Source organism: Ranitomeya variabilis, chromosome 4 (assembly GCF_051348905.1).
Source record: "Ranitomeya variabilis isolate aRanVar5 chromosome 4, aRanVar5.hap1, whole genome shotgun sequence".
NCBI classification, from domain to species: Eukaryota; Metazoa; Chordata; class Amphibia; order Anura; family Dendrobatidae; genus Ranitomeya; species Ranitomeya variabilis.
In genome coordinates this window covers 266,525,487-266,544,084 of record NC_135235.1, presented here as the reverse complement: position 1 = coordinate 266,544,084, position 18,598 = coordinate 266,525,487, and the positions used below count along the sequence as shown (strand labels likewise).

The window sequence follows — 18,598 nt, the reverse complement described above, 5'->3', positions numbered from 1 at the left end:
ATATGCGTGTTTTTATGTATGTGTGTGTTTTTATGTATGTGTGTGTTTTTATGTATGTGTATTTTTATGTATGTGTGTGTGTTTTTATGTATATGTATGTGTGTCTGTATGTATGTGTGTGTTTTTATGTAGGTGTGTGTTATATGTATGTGTGATTTTATGTATGTGTGTGTTTTATGTACATGTAGGTGTGTGTTTTATGTATGTGTATGTGTGATTTTATGTATGTGTATGTGTGATTTTATGTATGTGTGTTTTATGTATATGTATGTGTGTGTGTTTATGTAGGTGTGTGTTGCCTGTATATGTCGGTCTCTTTGTGTCTATACACCACTCCTCCCCTTGGCATTTAGCTGCCGGTGTCACTCATGTGAAGCACTGGCTGTACGCTTGTGTGGGGTGGGGTGTTACTAAGCAGCACTGCCTGTGTCTCTTATATCTATTGGATTCCTCTCTGCTATTCCCTGCATTATATAACTACTACTCCATGGTCTTCACACAGTGAACACGAAGAGCTTTTCCAGCCCCCGATACGACAAATGGTCTGTAAACGCATTTTAATGATTTGTGCCGTCGTCGGTTCTTGCATGCTTCTGTACGTGGCATCGAGCCCCGGTGCTGCAATGTGTGGGCTGCAGGAGCGGCCAGCAATCATTATCCCCGTCTCATTGTTTCTGCAGCTTTACAGTAGGATCACGAGTCACCGTACATTGCATTTACAGATATTGCCAGTCTTGCATCACACGGAGCATCGCTTAGTATAATGACCCCCCATTACATGATCCTGCAGCAGATTCCCCCCACATGGGTTGTGCACAGACCCCGCTCCCAGCTCCAGGCAATTGCTCTAAGGAGGTACTCAGAGTGGGGAGCGCCTGCTTTAGGCAGCTCCTGTGGGGAAAAGGAATTCAATTTTGGATCTAATTTCCCTGTGATATTTTGATTATTGATAGATTTTTATAGATTTTTCTACATATTATTATACGATGATATGCGGCGTTCATGCTTCAGCTGTGGTCTTTTACATGGTGACGTTTCGCCCTGGTGAAGATTTCACAAGTTTTATGTAAATATGAAACATCCAGCTCCCCATCCATGAAGATGCCTCAGATCTTATATTGGGGTGTCTGCTATGCAAATGGGTGGCACTGACTAGTAATGTGCTACCGGAAATGTTGGGGTGGGGCGCATGAGCAATATTCGTTCATGGTGAATGCTAGATTTATGGTTTTGTGCCGGAGAAACGTACAAACAGCCATAGATTTAAAGGGTTATTCTCAACAGTTAGTAGGTGCTAACTTATGGGTCAATTGGGGTCTGAAGGCTGAGACCACCACCACTAATCCCAAGAATGGGGCTCTTAAATCACCAGCAGGCCACTCCATTCATGGTCTATTGAACTGTCGATTAAGCGCTCTACTCTGTTATCTCCATCAGTCCCATGCTCGGACAGGGCTCTATTCTAGTTTTTGGGATTGGAGTCGGTCTCAGCTATTGGACCCCCACCATTTCCAAGTCATCACCTATCCTGCGGTCTTGATCTGCTGCCAGTGGATCCACAGTTAAGCCAGCCATGTTCTTTCACATACATATGCTTGCACACCCGTAGCGAGTGTGCATGTGTTCTTAATGGACATATAGCAGTAAGCCGCGGCTTGAAACCTTTGGTGGTGGCAAATCTCTCCAGAAATAAAAAGAAAGGCAATATAATCCTCTATTAGGTTAGGAGACCCTCGTCAGCTGGTGCTGCCAATATCGGGGTTTGTTTGACTTATCTCCTATGTGTATATGTGTCATGCCGCCGCTCCCCGAGTCCCGCTATACTTACCGGTCCTTGGCATCCCGGCGTGCTCCAGCTCGTCTCCTGGCCTCTGCTCCTCTGCTCACGCGGCCAGCTCCTGCCTCCCGTCGGATGTGCGTGTGCACTGAGTTCTGCAACGCACACTTCTAACTTTGATTTTGGCCGCTCTTTCCAGCCCACTCTATGTCTCTGGAGGACTCTGACCCGGAAGTTCCTCTGCGCACTCTGCTTATCAGGCCGCCTCTTCCTCCTGGCTGTGCCTGTCTGTCATTTGTACTTTGCAAGTGATTCTGGCCCTACGTTTCTCTGCAGTCTCTCTCTCCTACCTGCCTACCCCGCTGCATAGCCTGCGCTACTTAACCTCTTGGTCTTATCTTCGCCCTCCTCTCTGTTCTCTCCTAGTGGTTGCTTGCCAGTGTCTCATCCCTGCCTTCCTGTGTCTCTGCCGTACCAGTCTACCAGTGTCTCCTGCCTGCCCGTGTTCCTGTGTCTCAAGCCATACCAGCCTGCCGGTTTCTCCAGTCTGTTTGTGTCCTCTTGTCTTCAAGTAACTACGTAGTTTCAGTCTTGCTTGTGCCCCTGTGTCTCTGCAGTGTCATTCCGCCCGCCAGTCCTTCCTGACTCTCGCTGCAATTCTTGTTGTCCGCCCCGAGGTACCAGCTGCCATGGCGGTAGTCTCCCCTGGGCCTGCTCCTAACGCTCCCTGTATAGGGGGGTGGTTCACCAGGTCTACTCGCCCTAGGGAGGTTCGCTACCGCTGTCCAGTGGGTCCACCTAAGGGGTTGTCCTAGTCCTGACAATATGCACATTAGATGTGTAGATCCAGTTTTTTTTACTACTGTCTGACAGATTTGGGTTCCCTGACCCTGTACAATTTATCTAGGGCCTCAGTAAAATGCTCGGTTGACCTCCGCGTCTCCGAAGGGTTCGCTTATAGCAACTTCTTTAAGTGAAATTTTCTTGCCTACAATATACATGAAGTTTGCAGAAAATCTGATAATTACTGGATTCCTATAAAGCCTTTTGGATTGGTCCATGCGTGAAGAATAATTTCTCCAGCAATCTCATGTAAATGCCTCTAACATATTGGATTGGTCCATACGTGAAGAATAATTTCGCAGACAATCTCCTGTAAATGCCTCTAAAATATTGGATTGGTCCATACGTGAAGAATAATTTCACCGGCAATCTCCTGTAAATGCCTCTAAAATACCATCGATATTTTATTTTCTGTCACCCGTAGACAGAGCAGTCAGCGAGCAAAAATGAGAAATGTAGCTTTTCCTGATATTTATAACAGTTGCCGAGGTTATGTTGTGTACTGTTTTCCCTCTGACAGATGCTGATGGAAGCCGCTATTTTTCTGATGGCTATGTGACAGAATGCTGATTTCATGTCGCATGGACCGGGCTGGAGCATGTCTGTCTCTTCTTGCTTTTTAAGTGGATGACCGATAGTAACATAATAGAAAAGCATTGTGATCTGTGCAGGTTATAACATGCATTACTGCAAGAAACTAATATTTATAGTCATAGCAATAACATACAATAATTATAGCGCATGATGTACCAGACAATCCCTGCATGTGTTGCAGCCAGGGCTGGACTGGCCATGTGGCAATTCTGGCAAATGCCAGAAGGGCCTGTCTGATCATGGGCCACCTTGTCTGCTACGTTGTTAACAGAATCGGTGTTCTCAAGACATCCATACTGTTAAGAGTTGTGATGGAGCACAAAGTCGCTGACTCCATCACTTACCCGAGCAGGCCACGGGTAGCATTAGAAATATTGGTCTTGTAGAAAATCTTCCTTTCCTCCATCCAGGGTAATATTGGTAATATATCCCATCTGGTTCATGGGGACAGGGACAACATGGGCCTGTGTGATTTCAAATGACAGGACTGAATTTCAGCCTCAGTCTGTACCTGGTGGAAAATGGTTTGGTTAGATTTGAACCAATAACCCGAACAATGGAAACCTACAATGCTAACCTGTCGGAATAATTATTGCATATATTACAACTACTATGTACTACTGCTTATTGGTGTGTATTGCCCAGAGTGGGGTACTCAGGTCACCGGGCAGCGTTAGATTCTGGGGGTCACGGGGATGGCGGCCGTGCCCTGTGCCTGTGCTCCGAGGACAGTGAAATAGGGATTAAAAATAAAAAGGAAAAGGAAGACAAAAATTAGAAAAAGAATTTGTGACGCCAGTTAGAGTGTTCGGCTGTAAGACTGCCTGCACTTCAGATGATCCCTGAGGGGTAGGTGAAGATGGCAGTGCAGGTGTTTAACCCCCTCCAACTAGGCCTGGCCCCCTAGGGATAGTGATGGAAGTAGATGGTATAGAGTAATAAGGCAGGAGACAGGGAAAGTTACTTTACCATGTACTGAAGTCCAGATTGTAGGGTTTGTGGAACTCCTAGGGTGAACCCGGTAGACCACAACAACGAACCTCCCAAGGGTGAGCTGGCCTGGTAGACCACAGGGAGCGTCAGGGGCAGGCCCAAAGGAGACTATTGCGATGGACGCTGATGCCCGGGGACAGGACGTAGGAGAAACACAAGAGGCAGGTGGGGAAAACAGGAAGCGGAGGCAGGAGATACCGGGAGGGATAGATGTGGCACAGAATGAGGAAAATGGACGGAGGATACTCAGGAGACACAAAAAACGGAAAACAAACAAGGAGAGGGCATGGATGGAGAAAGGCACAAAGCGGGCACGCAGAGAGGTAACAAAGCAGGAGAGCACAGGATAAGAAACGCACCGAATACTGAACAGACTGGCCGAGAACCAGAGGAGCTAGAGAGCGAGGCACCTGAATCTAGTGCGGAGAACAATAGACAAACAGGCAAAGGACAAAGGGAGAGGCTACCTGATAAAGGAAGCGTCCAGTAGAACTTCCAGGTCAGGAAACCAGACGCATCATGGAAAGGAAGAGCTGGACGAATGAAGGCCGGCCAGAGGGAGTGCTCGTGCGCCACTGGAGCCGGAGGGAGGAGTGCGCATGCGCCACCGCCAGGAACCAGGAGCCAGCAAGGAGACCGGAAGTGAGTAGGCCAGGTGGCGCACGGACACACCGGGAACGCGCAGAGCCGGACAAGCGCGAGCCGGAAGAAGACCCAGCCGGAGCGGCAGCAGCCAGAGAAGTGCGCCGGGAGAGGTAAGTATACTGCGAACCAGGAGGAGGTGCGGCAGGCGTCACACAGATGCAGTTTCAGAGGATGGAATACAACTCTCACCAGGTATACAGTATGCTCTGCACAATGGGAATTATCTCTCTCTGCTGTAATTCAGTATGAGCTCCCTGCTGCTGTAATCCCTTCTGGGACAAAGGTTTCCTGGAGTCTGAAACTTCCAGAACAGCCCAGTACTCACGGCATTTTCTCCCCGGCAGCCCATAGCGTGAATCTTATGTGAAGCACGTGTTTGTTCTTGCACAATCTCTCACTGATTCTCTGTTGCTATGGAGCTCCGGAAAAAACACTTCACTACTGGTTATGAAAACCACACAGCAACTCAGCTTACAGTTACCACCCAACTCTGGAAGCCTGGATGGCCTAGGGGCTGATGCCCTGATCCTTCTCAGCATACCTCCCAACCATCCCGGATCCAGCGGGACTGTCCCGATTTTGACAGTCAGCCCCGCGATCCCGGGCGGGACATTAGTTGTCCCGCACTGGTTGGGAGGTGTGTATATCACCCGGTCAGCTCCTTGAGCCCCTGCACCCGCAGAGCAGCATATTGGCTGCTCTGTGCACACAGGACCTGTGATGAGGTCACAGGATCGGAGGAGTCAGGGGATCACATGATCGGGAGGACCTCCGTGTACAGGACTCTGCTGATTGTCATGGCGCTGGAGGAAGGTAAGCGTATGTGTGAGGTCAGGAGGTGTTTACAGTGTGGATGTAGCAGAGCCATGTGTGTACGAGGTGTATGGATCAGAGCAGCGTGTGAAAGGTGTATGGAGCAGAGTCGTGTGTGTAAGACGTGTACGGAGCGGAGCTGCGTGTGAAAGGTGTATGGAGCAGAGTCGTGTGTGTAAGACGTGTATGGAGCAGAGCCACGTGTGTACGAAGTGTACAGAGCAGAGCCACGTGTGTACGAGGTGTGCGGAGCAGAGCCATATGTGTACAAGGTATACAGAGTGGAGCAGCGTGTGCAATGTGTATGGAGCGGAGCCGTGTGTGTACGAGGTGTATGGAGCAGAGCCGTGTGTGTACGAGGTGTATGGAGCGGAGCCGTGTGTACGGAGTGGAGCCATATGTGTATGAGATGTACGGAGCAGAGCCGTGTGTGTATAAGGTGTATGGAGCAGAGCCGTGTATGTACGAAGTGTACGGAGTGGAGCCGTGTGTGTACGAGGTGTATGGAGAGGAACCGTGTGTGTATGAGGTGTACGGAGCGGAGTCGTGTGTGTACGAGGTGTACGGAACGGAGCCGTGTGTGTATAAGGTGTATGGAGCGGAGCCGTGTGTATACGAAGTGTATGGGGAGGAGCCGTGTGTGTATGAGGTGTACGGAGCGGAGCAGCGTGTACAATGTGTATGGAGCGGAGCTGTGAGTGTACCACGTGTATGGAGAGGTGCCGTGTGTGTACAAGATGTATGGAGTGGAGCCATGTGTGTATGAGGTGTACGGAGCGGAGTCGCATGTGTACGAGGTGTACGGAGCGGACACTGGCTGTGTCGGATCGGAGCAGATATTGCTCCTCAGTCTGACACTGACTGGCACAGGAGGTCTTTATCAGTGGCGTATCACAGCTGCAGCGACGTGAGCAGTCAGCGGCGCAGCTGGATGACACCATTCAGCGCCGTGGGAGTGGAAGCTGCTGGCTGCTGTGAGGGAGCACGGTGAAAGGTGTGTGTGTGTAGTGATGGAGAAGGCAATGATGGGGGTGGGGTAACCATGTGTGGCCATTATACTGTACCCAGCATTGTGTGGGGCCATTATACTGTATGGAGCATCGTGAGGGGCCATTATACTGTACCCAGCATTATGTGTGACCATTATACTGTACCCAGCATTGTGTGGGGCCATTATACTGTACAAAGCATCATGTGGGGCCATTATACTGTATGGACCATCACGTGGGGCAAGTATAATGTACACAGCATCATGTGGGGCCATTATACAGTATGGAACATAATGTGGCCATTATACAGTATGGAGCATTATGTGTGGCCATTATACAGTATGGGGCACTGTGTCGCCATTATACAGTATGGAGCATCATGTGGAGCCATTATACAGTATGGAGCATCATGTGTGGCCATTATACAGTACGCAGCATCATGTGTGGCCATCATACAGTACGAAGCATCATGTGGGGCTATTATACAGTATGGAGCATAATGTGGCCAATGGCCATTATACAGTATGGAGCATCATGTGTGGCCATTATACAGTATGGAGCATCATGTGGCCATTATATAGTATGGAGCATCATGTGGCCATTATACAGTATCGGGCATCATGTGTGGCCATTATACAGTATGGAGCATCATGTGTGGCCATTATACAGTATGGAGCATCATGTGTGGCCATTATACAGTAGGGAGCACTGTGTGGCCATTATACAGTATGGAGCACTGTGTGGCCAATATACAGTATGGAGCATCATGTGGAGCCATTATACAGTATGGAGCATCATGTGTGGCCTTATACAGTATGGAGCATCATGTGTGGCCATTATACAGTATGGAGCATCATGTGTGGCCATTATACAGTATGGAGCACTGTGTGGCCATTATACAGTATGGAGCACTGTGTGGCCAATATACAGTATGGAGCATCATGTGGAGCCATTATACAGTATGGAGCATCGTGTGTGGCCATTATACAGTATGGGGCATCATGTGGAGCCATTATACAGTATGGAGCATCATGTGTAGCCATTATACAGTATGGAGCATCATGTGGCCATTATACAGTAAGGAGCATCATGTGTGGCCATTATACAGTATGGAGCACTGTGTGGCCATTATACAGTATGGAGCGTCATGTGTGGCCATTATACAGTATGGAGCGTCATGTGTGGCCATTACACAGTATGGAGCGTCATGTGTGGCCATATTTTTTTCTGTTTATAATTATTGTTTACGAAACATTGTGATCAGAAGTGCTAAATGGGTGTGGTTGGGGCGTGACTAGTTGTGAAATGGGTGTGGTCAGAGGTGTGGCCTAAAATTTGCTGCGACTTCCATCACCTATGAGAAGGTTGTGAAAAGAGTAACTAGTTCCCATTGCAGCCAATTTTTAAAGTGTGCCTTAGAGGGGAAATCTTAGCATGCTCTGTCCGAGTTGAACCCATGACTTCAACAACATTACTAACCACCAATCCACCATGCTGTCCAGGAGATTATTTGTAAGCAGCAACAGCAAGATCATGAAAGAGAAAGCTAGATGCCCAAGGCATCAAATAAGTTAATTGATTTTAATTTCTCAAGTGTACCTGAGAGGTGGAATCTCATTATTGCTGGTCAGAGTTAAACCAATCACTCCAGTGCTAACTGCTGAGCCACTGTTCTAGCTGGCAACAGCCACTGTATTACCTGGCAACTGCTACTGTGCTACACTATAAGCATCACCAAGCCAGCACCATGCATCACTGTAGGAATCAATAAGCTCCCACTATGCTTCACTGTAGACATCCCCAAGCCCCCCGCCATGTTTCACTGTAGGCAGGGTGTTCCTTTCAGTGTATGCTTCATTTTCCCTTCTCCAAAGAGTACATAATGATATTGACATTTGGGTTAAAGCATAATGACACTAACACTTTATGTACAAGGTAATGACACTGATACCTTGAATAGGGAGTAATGATGCTGACAATTACGGAATAGAATAATTACACACTGATTCTTGGGATATATGATAATGACACTGAAACTTGGGGTTCACCTCTTTCTGGCTGGATGTTCATCTAGTTCTCATCATCCATTAGTGACAATAACCCTGAGTGAAGAATGAAGCTACATCGTATCTCGTGGTTTGTACTTCCCCATACTGGTTTAAGCATGGTGAATCTTCTGATTTTTCTTCTCTGTAGTTTATGCTCATCCTGGAGCCGGTCATGCAGATGATGTGATCATCTCCTCTTTGCACAATGATGACAATTATCAACAATCTAAATGTAGACAATTTTTTTTTAGGTGTGATATTTATACGAGGTCGAGATCTATACTGTCCTGCAGTACGGAAAATTATCTACTGTAGCAATATGTATCACGCCCCCTGGAAGAAGTTATCAAAACGCGCGTTGGGGTAGAAAGTAGGTCTCTTGTGGCTCCCCATTGAGTTAATGATGTTTGGATAAGCACCTTACTATATTCATTAAGTTGGTAATGTTTACATGCACTCAAGCACTTTGGTTTGGACCTTTTTTTTGAGGACATTCCTTTTGTTTATTGCCTACGATATGTTCATTGTCATTCACACTTGCACTGTGGCATTTTATATTTGTGAATGAAAATGGTTTTTCGACCTATGAATAATTTTATGAGTGGCATTACCAAGGCATTATTGCTACTGTATCTATAAACTAATATATGTCACTCATATTTTGGGGACCATTTTTGATCTGTATTTGACAGGAGGCATCATCAATCATTAATTTTTTGTGAAATACTTTTGGATTTTTGTGATATAAATAAAGTATATATTTTAACATTACAATACTAAAATGTATATATAACAATATGTAGTATATAACCGCAGCTCACATGCAAAACCTACACTGGAGATTAAAGATATGGGACCGGCCGGACACGGAGGTGAACCGTACACTGACCCAGTGCGAGGATAAGGTGGTGTCACGATCCATTTTTGGATTTGCAGCAGCTCTGGTTCCACTTTGATTTAAATGGAGCTTTTTTCCATTCAGGACCAGCGGGGGTTAATGTGAGTTTCCCTTGCTGGAACCCTGCTTCAACTGCAGAGTGGCTAGGTCGGCTGATGTGGGTGGTGACCACTCCCACCATCCATTATATAGTCACCTGATGCATCAGCTGACTGTCGGTGATAGAGCATTCTATATTGACCAAGCCTGGAGGAAGGAGCTCTCTGGATGCTGTGGTGTTTCAGCTGGTTTCGTGGTCTTGGTGCCTTTCTTCTGCTGTGCGGTGCTTTTCAGCAGAGAAGGCTATTAAGCTAAGTTTGGTGTTTTTGTCCTAGTCTGTCTCGTGTTTGTCACTGTCCCCTGTGTTGTTCCATCTGCAGTGATGAGGCTAGCACCCTTGCCGGCCAGTGCACTAGCCAGGGCAGTGCTAGGTGACAGCGAGGGACGAGTTTCCTGACGAGGGTGGGGGAAGTACCCACTTAGGGTGTTAGGGGAGTGCAGGTCAGTCTCAGGTTTGAGCAGGAGGTGTCAATCCCTCATTTCCCTATAAGTAGGGCCTTCCCCTCCCCATTTACATCCCATTGTGTGTGTTGTGCTGTCCACTGAGCTACCCCTGTGGTGTCTCTATATATTAGTGACAGGCGGCCACAGGGCACAGCTCTTTGTATCTGGCATCATACATATGCATTTGCAGAACTGGATTGCTTGACATAAATATGGCAAAAATGGGAAGGAATACCCATTTAATCATTTAATTATTGTGATATTGAATTTTCTGTAGCTATCCTATATAATCTCTGCTTCAATCCTATCTATCCATAATGCTTCCATCACCCATCTACATCATCTATCAGCCATCCATCTTACAGAGCACAGTGCGGCTGAGGAGGACCTGACTGTGAATCTCAGGGCCCATTTCGTCCCTCTTTCTCCCACATACATTTATACCAGTTTTTCTTTGCTTCTCTTGGCACCGCTGGGCATGAGCACGACTGAAGGAGATGATCTTGTTGAAGTTGCTTCACACCTCTTTTCTATTCATCACATGCGCTGTGTTGTGCACACGCTGCAGCTGGAAATAAGAGATAGTTTGCTATTGCTGCCAGAACCCCTAAAATTGATTCCATCTTGAAGAGACATGCTGGAAAATGGGCAATTGTGGATCAAGCCACTCGGTGCGGCAGCACCTATTTAATGATTGAGCGATTGCTTGAGCTGAACCCCTTCCTTGTAGATATGACCAACCCTCAGGTAACTCTACATGAAGGTCAATGGACACAGGTGGCTGAATTGAAGGAATTGCTTCATCACCCATTTACAGTGACTAAAAATTTACAAGCTGAGACTTAACTCCTGGCATTTTTATGAATTTTTATGAAGGAAGAATTTGTCTGTCCCAAAGAGGAGGTTTAATCGCAGATGGCATTGCTGCTTCAATGAAACGGAGAGAGACACTGCTATTAGAAAATAAAATTCTTCTGGCAGCTGTTTATGTGGACCCGAGTCATTGTATATTGCTGGATGATCAACAGCTTACTAAAGGAAAAGAAGCTCTGATTGAGCTAGAAGTTAGGATGAGTGGGCTACAGGACGGCCAAGAGCAAGATGACTCGGTGTTAGGGCTAGCGGAACGCACCAAGTAAATAGAGATGTTTTTATTGATATTGGTGCGTTCGCAGCCCGGGGTCCACCGTGCAGGAGTACCTGCTGCTAGCCAACGGCGGCACTATATGGCGGTATGGACTAACTCAGTTAATTCACCGAGTAGCCGTGAAAGCAAAGCACTGTGCCCTGTTAGGCTTCACAGAGGCACAGGCTAACTGCCCACACAGAGAGCAGTCAGTGGTCACGCATGCACACAAAACTCCTCGCCGGAGGTGCCAGCATTCTAGGGGCTTATTTCAGCCAGGTCTCTGAATACATACAAACACAAACTCCTCGCCGGAGGTGCCAGCATTCTAGGGGCTTATTTCAGCCAGGTCCCTGAACACACTCTCACGTGACCACACTGGCGCAAAGCACTTAACAAAGAACAATACTAGCGCATGGCCGTGCGGCCATGCGAGCCTTAAATGGTTGCAGCACGTACAGGACCTTCCTAGAAGGACCAATGAGAGGCTGCCACAGAGCGTGAGCACCTACAGGACCTTCCTGAAGGACCAATGGCCTTAGCTGCAGTATCTGATCATGTGACCCTCGATCTCCACTGAGAGACCTTACTCTGGGCATGCTCAGAACGAGAAAAGCAGGACTTAGTCCCAGAAGCGTCTGCTCACCGCTGCCCAGCACTGACTTCAATGGCAGAAGCAGGAAAGGCAGCAGTAACTCTTTGTACAGAGTCAGACTGAGCGAGACGCTGGGACCGACGTCTCTGCTGAGCAGGCTCCACTACGGCAGGAGAAGAATGGGAGACCACAGTGGAGATGGCCTGAGATTCCCCCTGTGCAGAGGCGGGAACTCGACCCCTAACACTCGGTTTCTGCCAGTGCTGCAGCTGCCGTTCCTTCGTCCTCATCAGATGAGGAGTTTGATTTCGACAAGTATTTGGACGACATGGAGCAGGCAAAGCGTTACTGCAGGGAAAAAGATTCCACTCCCATAGAAAACAGATTGACCATATTTCTGCAACATTTTTCACTTGCTTTCAAAGAAGTAGAAGAGTTCAATCGTTCATCAAAACTGACTGTGCACGAGGCAATTCCTTTATACCCTGAAATTGTTAGAGATGTTGCCCATGTGGTTACTGCTTTGCCACCAACCCAAGTTAGTGTAGAGAGGTTGCTTAAAATAATTAGGTCAGATTTGAGGTAATCTGTGATGGAGGATCTGATGGAGGCGATACTATTTCTCAGAACAAATTCATAGACTGCACAAATGTTATTCAGTATGTTTTTGTTTAAAACTGGTTTTTTTCCACTTACTGCAGTGTAAACGCATGGAAAGCTGCTGCGGACCCGCAGCTGTACTGTAGGTCCACTGCAGATCCGCAGCAAAATCCGCAACGTGCGCATAGCCTAAGAGGAAACTAATTGGAAACGTACTTTAGATTGTCGCTTCCTCTTTGATTTTTTCATTAAAAAAAATTGTGCCAATGTTGTTATTATTGCAGAAATTAGACGATGGCGTCAATGAAATCCGGCAGAACTTGGGCGGACATCCAAGAAAGGTAACGGATGATAAAATGTGGATATAATACTGGCGCTTACACAAGATTAATTCAATTTTTCACTTTTTTTCTACCTCGTAAAAGTAAGAAAAGTGTCAGTATCATCATTTCTGAGTGCATTGATGTTTATCCTCCGTCCTTCATCCAATCTCATCATGGATCGGGAACTTTTCATAAGAGCTTTGCTTAGTTACTTTTTCATGGATTAACCCTCAACCATAAGGCGGTATTATGACCAAGTAGTATCTACAAGTTGTAGAAACCCATAATAATGCGTCCATGGAAGTGTTTTGGGTCCTACAGGTTTTTTTTGCCTCTGTGCATATGGAATTATATCTGTAGGATACATCTGAAATCCAAAATGCTCTTTATTCTATGGGATTCTGTTATATGGAGATATTGTCTCATGTTTCTAAAAGAAAATACGTCAGTATTACGCTACTACATGGAAGCACCATATGGCAGAACATAAAGGACTTATGTCTCTGTAACAAGGTGGCACGGGGTGGTAGTTGTGAGCGAGTTCACTGAGCCACAGTCAGTGAGCACCCCGGCACCTTGCACATGTAAAAACAAGTGAAGTCCCAGTCCTGCGGCACAGTCAGTTACCTTCAGCACACGTTCACTTCGGTTGCAGGGGACAAGATCTCAGGAAACGCCATAAGACACAGTTCTGTTCCAACGGTAAAAACTTTACTGAACACGGTTCAAACAAGGCAATGTTTCCTGTGCTTTCCCTACAGCCTCTGCATGTTGCACACCACCAGCTCCCATCCTGGTCCTGAACCTCGTATTTCTCCTGGGGGCCATCTCACAGAGTCAGTGTCCGTCCACGCTGCCCATCTAGATCAACTTTTATCCCCATGACCAGAGAATCCTCTGTCCTCACTATGGAGCATGTCTCGTCCTGGGCATGCCTGCCCAGACTCTGCCCTAAAAGCCGGAAATCATCTCCCTATATCCCTGAGGCTTTGCCCCGTACCCCTTTTAACTCCTCCCAACGGTTTAACCCTTAGTATTCTATCCCTTAGCTAAAGAATACATTTTATATTACAGTATTAAACATCACATACAAGAACATTGTAAAACCGCACATTACATCAATAAAACATTAGGAAGCACGTAGCACTTGTGCTTGTTATTCAGGAGAGAGAAGGCAATTGAGGGTCTCCGCCACCTCCTTACACTTCCAGAGTATGAAACCACAGTGAGTCCATGTGCTGCCAATCGGGCTCCATTGTGTGCATGAGGAATCATATTTTCTCCAGTGCATAAATTACTGTATTGCTACATCTGTATATGCTGGAATTCTTTCTTTTTTTAGGAGTTTTTTTTTTTTTTGGAGTGGATCCTCTCCAATATACAGTACTCTTCAAAAACTTCTTCAAAAACTCTTCCAATTCATTTCTATGGGAAATCCACTTTTCTTGTCATATAAGGAGTTTTTTAAGCTTTACTTTTCTTGACAATCTTTTGATAAATGCCTGATGAAACAAAAAACATATGAAATTACTGCAAACAACGCTTCAGGAAAAAAAAAACAATTCCAAAAACCATTTAAGATGAATAAAAACTCCTCCAAAGACTTCCAGAAAACAGAAGTTTGCTGAAATGGTTTCTTCTTGAAAAACACATGGTTTTTGACCCCCTCAAAAAAAAAACTATGATGAGTTTTCCAATGGAATCTGCTCCAAGAAATTCTCATTTTTGTTGAGTTTTTTTTTTAGAAGCTTTTTCTTTTCCTGAAGCATTTTTTGCAGAGTTTTTTGTAATCCTGAAACGTTTTTGCAGCCTTCTGATTATACGGTGCCTAATTTGAGTCATTTTTAAGAAGGAGGCATTTCTATTCTCAAACCAAGTGTTTTTTCGAACCTGAAGTGGAAGAAAAAACATCGAAAGACTAAACATATGAACAAAGTGGTTTTACAATAGAAATAAACAGAAAGAGTCTTTCAAGGGTTTGTGCTCACAGAGAAGATTTCAAGGAAGAAACTGAGTGGAAACTTTCCAAATCCCATTCCAAAAATTCAAAACTTTTCTAAAACATAGAAGTTCCACTCAGTTTCTGCTCCGAAAACTCTGCAACAAGATTTTGTGTGCACAAAGCACAAGACAGGGGTATGACAAGGAGCTGTCCAAGTAGTGGACAACTTCATTAAGCCTTTAATCACATGGGATAACAAAAGTTGTGAGAATGTACGCATTCTAACAAAGAAACCATAATGCTTGTGCGTTTCGGGTAGAAAAACAAAATGCGTCAGCAGCACTATGCTTTGTATTTTAATATGAGCACATTCTCCCATTTTTTTTCATCCTATATTATTAAAGGCTAAGTTGTTAATATTTCCCTTTGGGGCTGGTAACTTCCCCCTTTGGAGCATTGCAAAATATGTGTCAACTGGGCTCAGTAGATAATGTGAAGAAAATGTCAGTAAATAAGATAAACTAGAGAGAAGCTCAGTGATTTCTGTCCCCTGTAGTGCGGCCATTTCTGTCTTTCCAACAGACTCATCAACAACAGAGCGTTCTGCAGTTACATGTTAGATTTTCAGCTTCTCCTGATGTGGAATGGATGAGGATGATGATGAGGAGGAGGAGGATGAGGATGAGGAGGAAGGTGGGGAGGAGGAAGATGATGATGAGGCTGATGTTGAGAATGAGGAGGAGGATGAGCAGGATAGTGAGGAGGAGGATGATGATGAAGATGAGGAGGAGGATGATTAGGATGAGGAGGATTTTGAGGAGGATTATGATGAGGAAGATGATGATGAGGAGGATGAGTAGGAGGATGATGAGGATAAGGAGGATGATGATGAGGGGGAGGAGGATGAGAATGATGAGGAGGAGGATTAGGATTAAGAGGATTATGAGGAGGATTATGATGACGAGGAGGATTATAAGGAGAATTATGCGGATGATGATGATGTTTATGAGGATTATAATCATGAGGATGATGAGGATGATTATGATGAGGAGGAGGATGATGAGAATGATGCGGAGTAGGATAAGGATGATGAGTAAGAGTAGGAGGATGATTAGGATGAGGAGGATTATGAGGAGGAGGAGGAGGAGGAGGAGGATGAGGATGATAAGGAGGATTATGATGATGAGGATGATGATGATTATTATGAGGATGATAAATATTATTATTATTCATTGTTTTTAGACAACCTTCCTAATACTTCCATCACACAGAGATGCCCTTTTCCCAAGATGGCATCTGTTTACTCTCTTCTTACCTTTAATTAATAAATACACACAAAGGCCTTTTTGTATTTCGCAGTTTGAGCCGTGTACGACAACAATACGGCCTTTTACCACGAGCAGAATGGGATGACCTCATCGCCATGACCTCGTATGAAAAAGCCATGTCGGCGAAACAGAAAAACAAGAGTCTGCCGAGGCCGTTCCTGCCGAGGTAGGGCTGAATTACTAATATGCGTCCTTCATTGGGATTATGGTTCTGCTCACACGAATGATTCACCAATGAAAACATTTCTTATATTGCAAAAAAATTCATCTCATTTGTGTAAACATTTTGCATTTTACTTGAGGAACAGCTCAGTCTTATTAACACTTAGAGGATACCTGTCCTTTCACACATCACCTGTAGACCCTCATAGTCTTGCTGTCTTCACTCCCAGCAACTTGATTTAAAAATGATTTTAGTACCTGTACCAGTCTAAGGTGGCCAGCATCTGTCAGGCTCTGTAACTCGGCATCCTTTCCTTTTTTAGTGAGAAGTTTATATTCAATAGCATTCTGTCAACACGATAGGTTCTGGAACCTCCTATCACTTTTTGTTTTCACTCCCCAGCATACTTAGCTCTTGCTATTGTCCAAGTGCTTGCCTCCCTGGAACTGAAAGTCGCCCCTTTGTTATGGCTCTATTAAGATGTGAAGTCTCTTTGTGCTGCATCAATAACAATGTATTTCTTGGCATGACTACAATTGCAAAGAGCCAAGCTATATAATTAGCACATGCAGCAGTAGAGCAACACCTACAGCAATAGAACAGCAACAGTACAGCAACAGCTACAGCAACACCTGCAGCAACAGAGCAACAAACACCTACAGAAACACCTACAGCAACAGTACAGCAACACCTACAGTAACACCTACAGCAATCGTACAGCAACAGTACAGCAACACCTACAGAAACACCTACAGTAACAGTACAGCAATACCTACAGCAACACCTACAGTAACACATACAGCAATAGTACAGCAACAGTACAGCAATACCTAAAGCAACACCCACAGCAACAGTACAGCAACACCTACAGAAACACCTACAGTAACTGTACAGCAACACCTACAGTAACACCTACAGCAATAGTACAGCAACAGCTACAGCAACACCTGCAGCAACAGAGCAAAAAACACCGACAGAAACACCTACAGCAACAGTACAGCAACACCTACAGTAACACCTACAGCAATAGTACAGCAACAGTACAGCAACACCTACAGAAACACCTACAGTAACAGTACAGCAACACCTACAGTAACACCTACAGCAATAGTACAGCAACAGTACAGCAACAGCTACAGCAACACCTGCAGCAACAGAGCAAAAAACACCTACAGAAACACCTACAGCAACAGTACAGCAACACCTACAGTAACACCTATAGCAATAGTACAGCAACAGTACAGCAACACCTACAGAAACACCTACAGTAACAGTACAGCAACACCTACAGTAACACCTACAGCAATAGTACAGCAACAGTACAGCAATACCTAAAGCAACACCCACAGCAACAGTACAGCAACACCTACAGAAACACCTACAGTAACAGTACAGCAACACCTACAGAAACACCTACAGTAACAGTACAGCAACACCTACAGTAACAGTACAGCAACACCTACAGCAATAGTACAGCAACAGTAGAGCAACAGTACAGCAATACCTACAGAAACACATAAACACCTACTGCAACAGTACAGCAATACCTAAAGCAACAAACACCTACAGAAACACCCACAGCAACAATACAGCAACACCTACAGAAACACCTACAGTAACAGTACAGCAACACCTACAGAAACACCTACAGTAACAGTACAGCAACACCTACAGCAACACTTACAGTAACAGTACAGCAACACCTACAGCAATAGTACAGCAACAGTACAGCAATACCTACAGAATCACAGAAACACCTACAGCAACAGTACAGCAATACCTAAAGCAACAAACACCTACAGCAATACCTACAGAAACACCTACAGCAACACCTACAGAAACACCTACAGCAACAGTACAGCATCCCCACAGCAACACCCACAGCAACAGTACAGCAACAGTACAGCAACACCTACAGAAACACCTACAGCAGCAGTACAGCAACACCTACAGCAACAGTACAGCAACACCTACAGAAACACCTACAGCAACACCCTCAGCAACAGTACAGCAACACCTAGAGCAACAGTACAGCAACACCTACAGAAACATCTACAGCAACAGTACAGTAAAAGTACAGCAACAGTACAACAACACTTACAGAAACACCTACATCAACAGTACAGCAACAACCCAGCAACACCTATAGTAACACCTACAGCAACTGTTACAACACTTACAGCAAAAGTACAGCAACACCTACAGCAACAGTACAGCAACACCTACAGTAACACCTACAGAAACACCTACAGCAAAAGTACAGCAACACTTACAGCAAATGTACAGCAACACTTACAGAAACATCTACAGTAACAGTACAGCAACAGCCCAGCAACACCTACAGAAACACCTACAGCAACACCTACAGCAACAGCACA

At 45.4% G+C, this 18,598-nt stretch overlaps 1 protein-coding gene across 4 annotated transcripts in view; it reads left to right on the top strand.

Annotated features, from left to right (window-relative positions):
• Positions 1–402: 402 nt before the first annotated feature.
• LOC143764357 (uncharacterized) overlaps positions 403–18,598 on the top strand; it is a 39,262-nt gene continuing 21,066 nt past the window's right edge. Inside the window, exons 1-3 of one of the 4 annotated variants that reach the window (XM_077249820.1) lie at positions 403–542; positions 12,749–12,805; positions 16,089–16,223. In XM_077249820.1, coding sequence (XP_077105935.1) covers positions 12,759–12,805; positions 16,089–16,223 — 182 coding nt within the window. In that variant the 5' untranslated portion in view covers positions 403–542; positions 12,749–12,758. Of the gene's footprint in view, positions 543–9,814; positions 9,955–12,748; positions 12,806–16,088; positions 16,224–18,598 lie in introns of those variants that run through there. The other 3 variants (XM_077249822.1, XM_077249824.1, XM_077249821.1) reach the window with 3 other exon arrangements.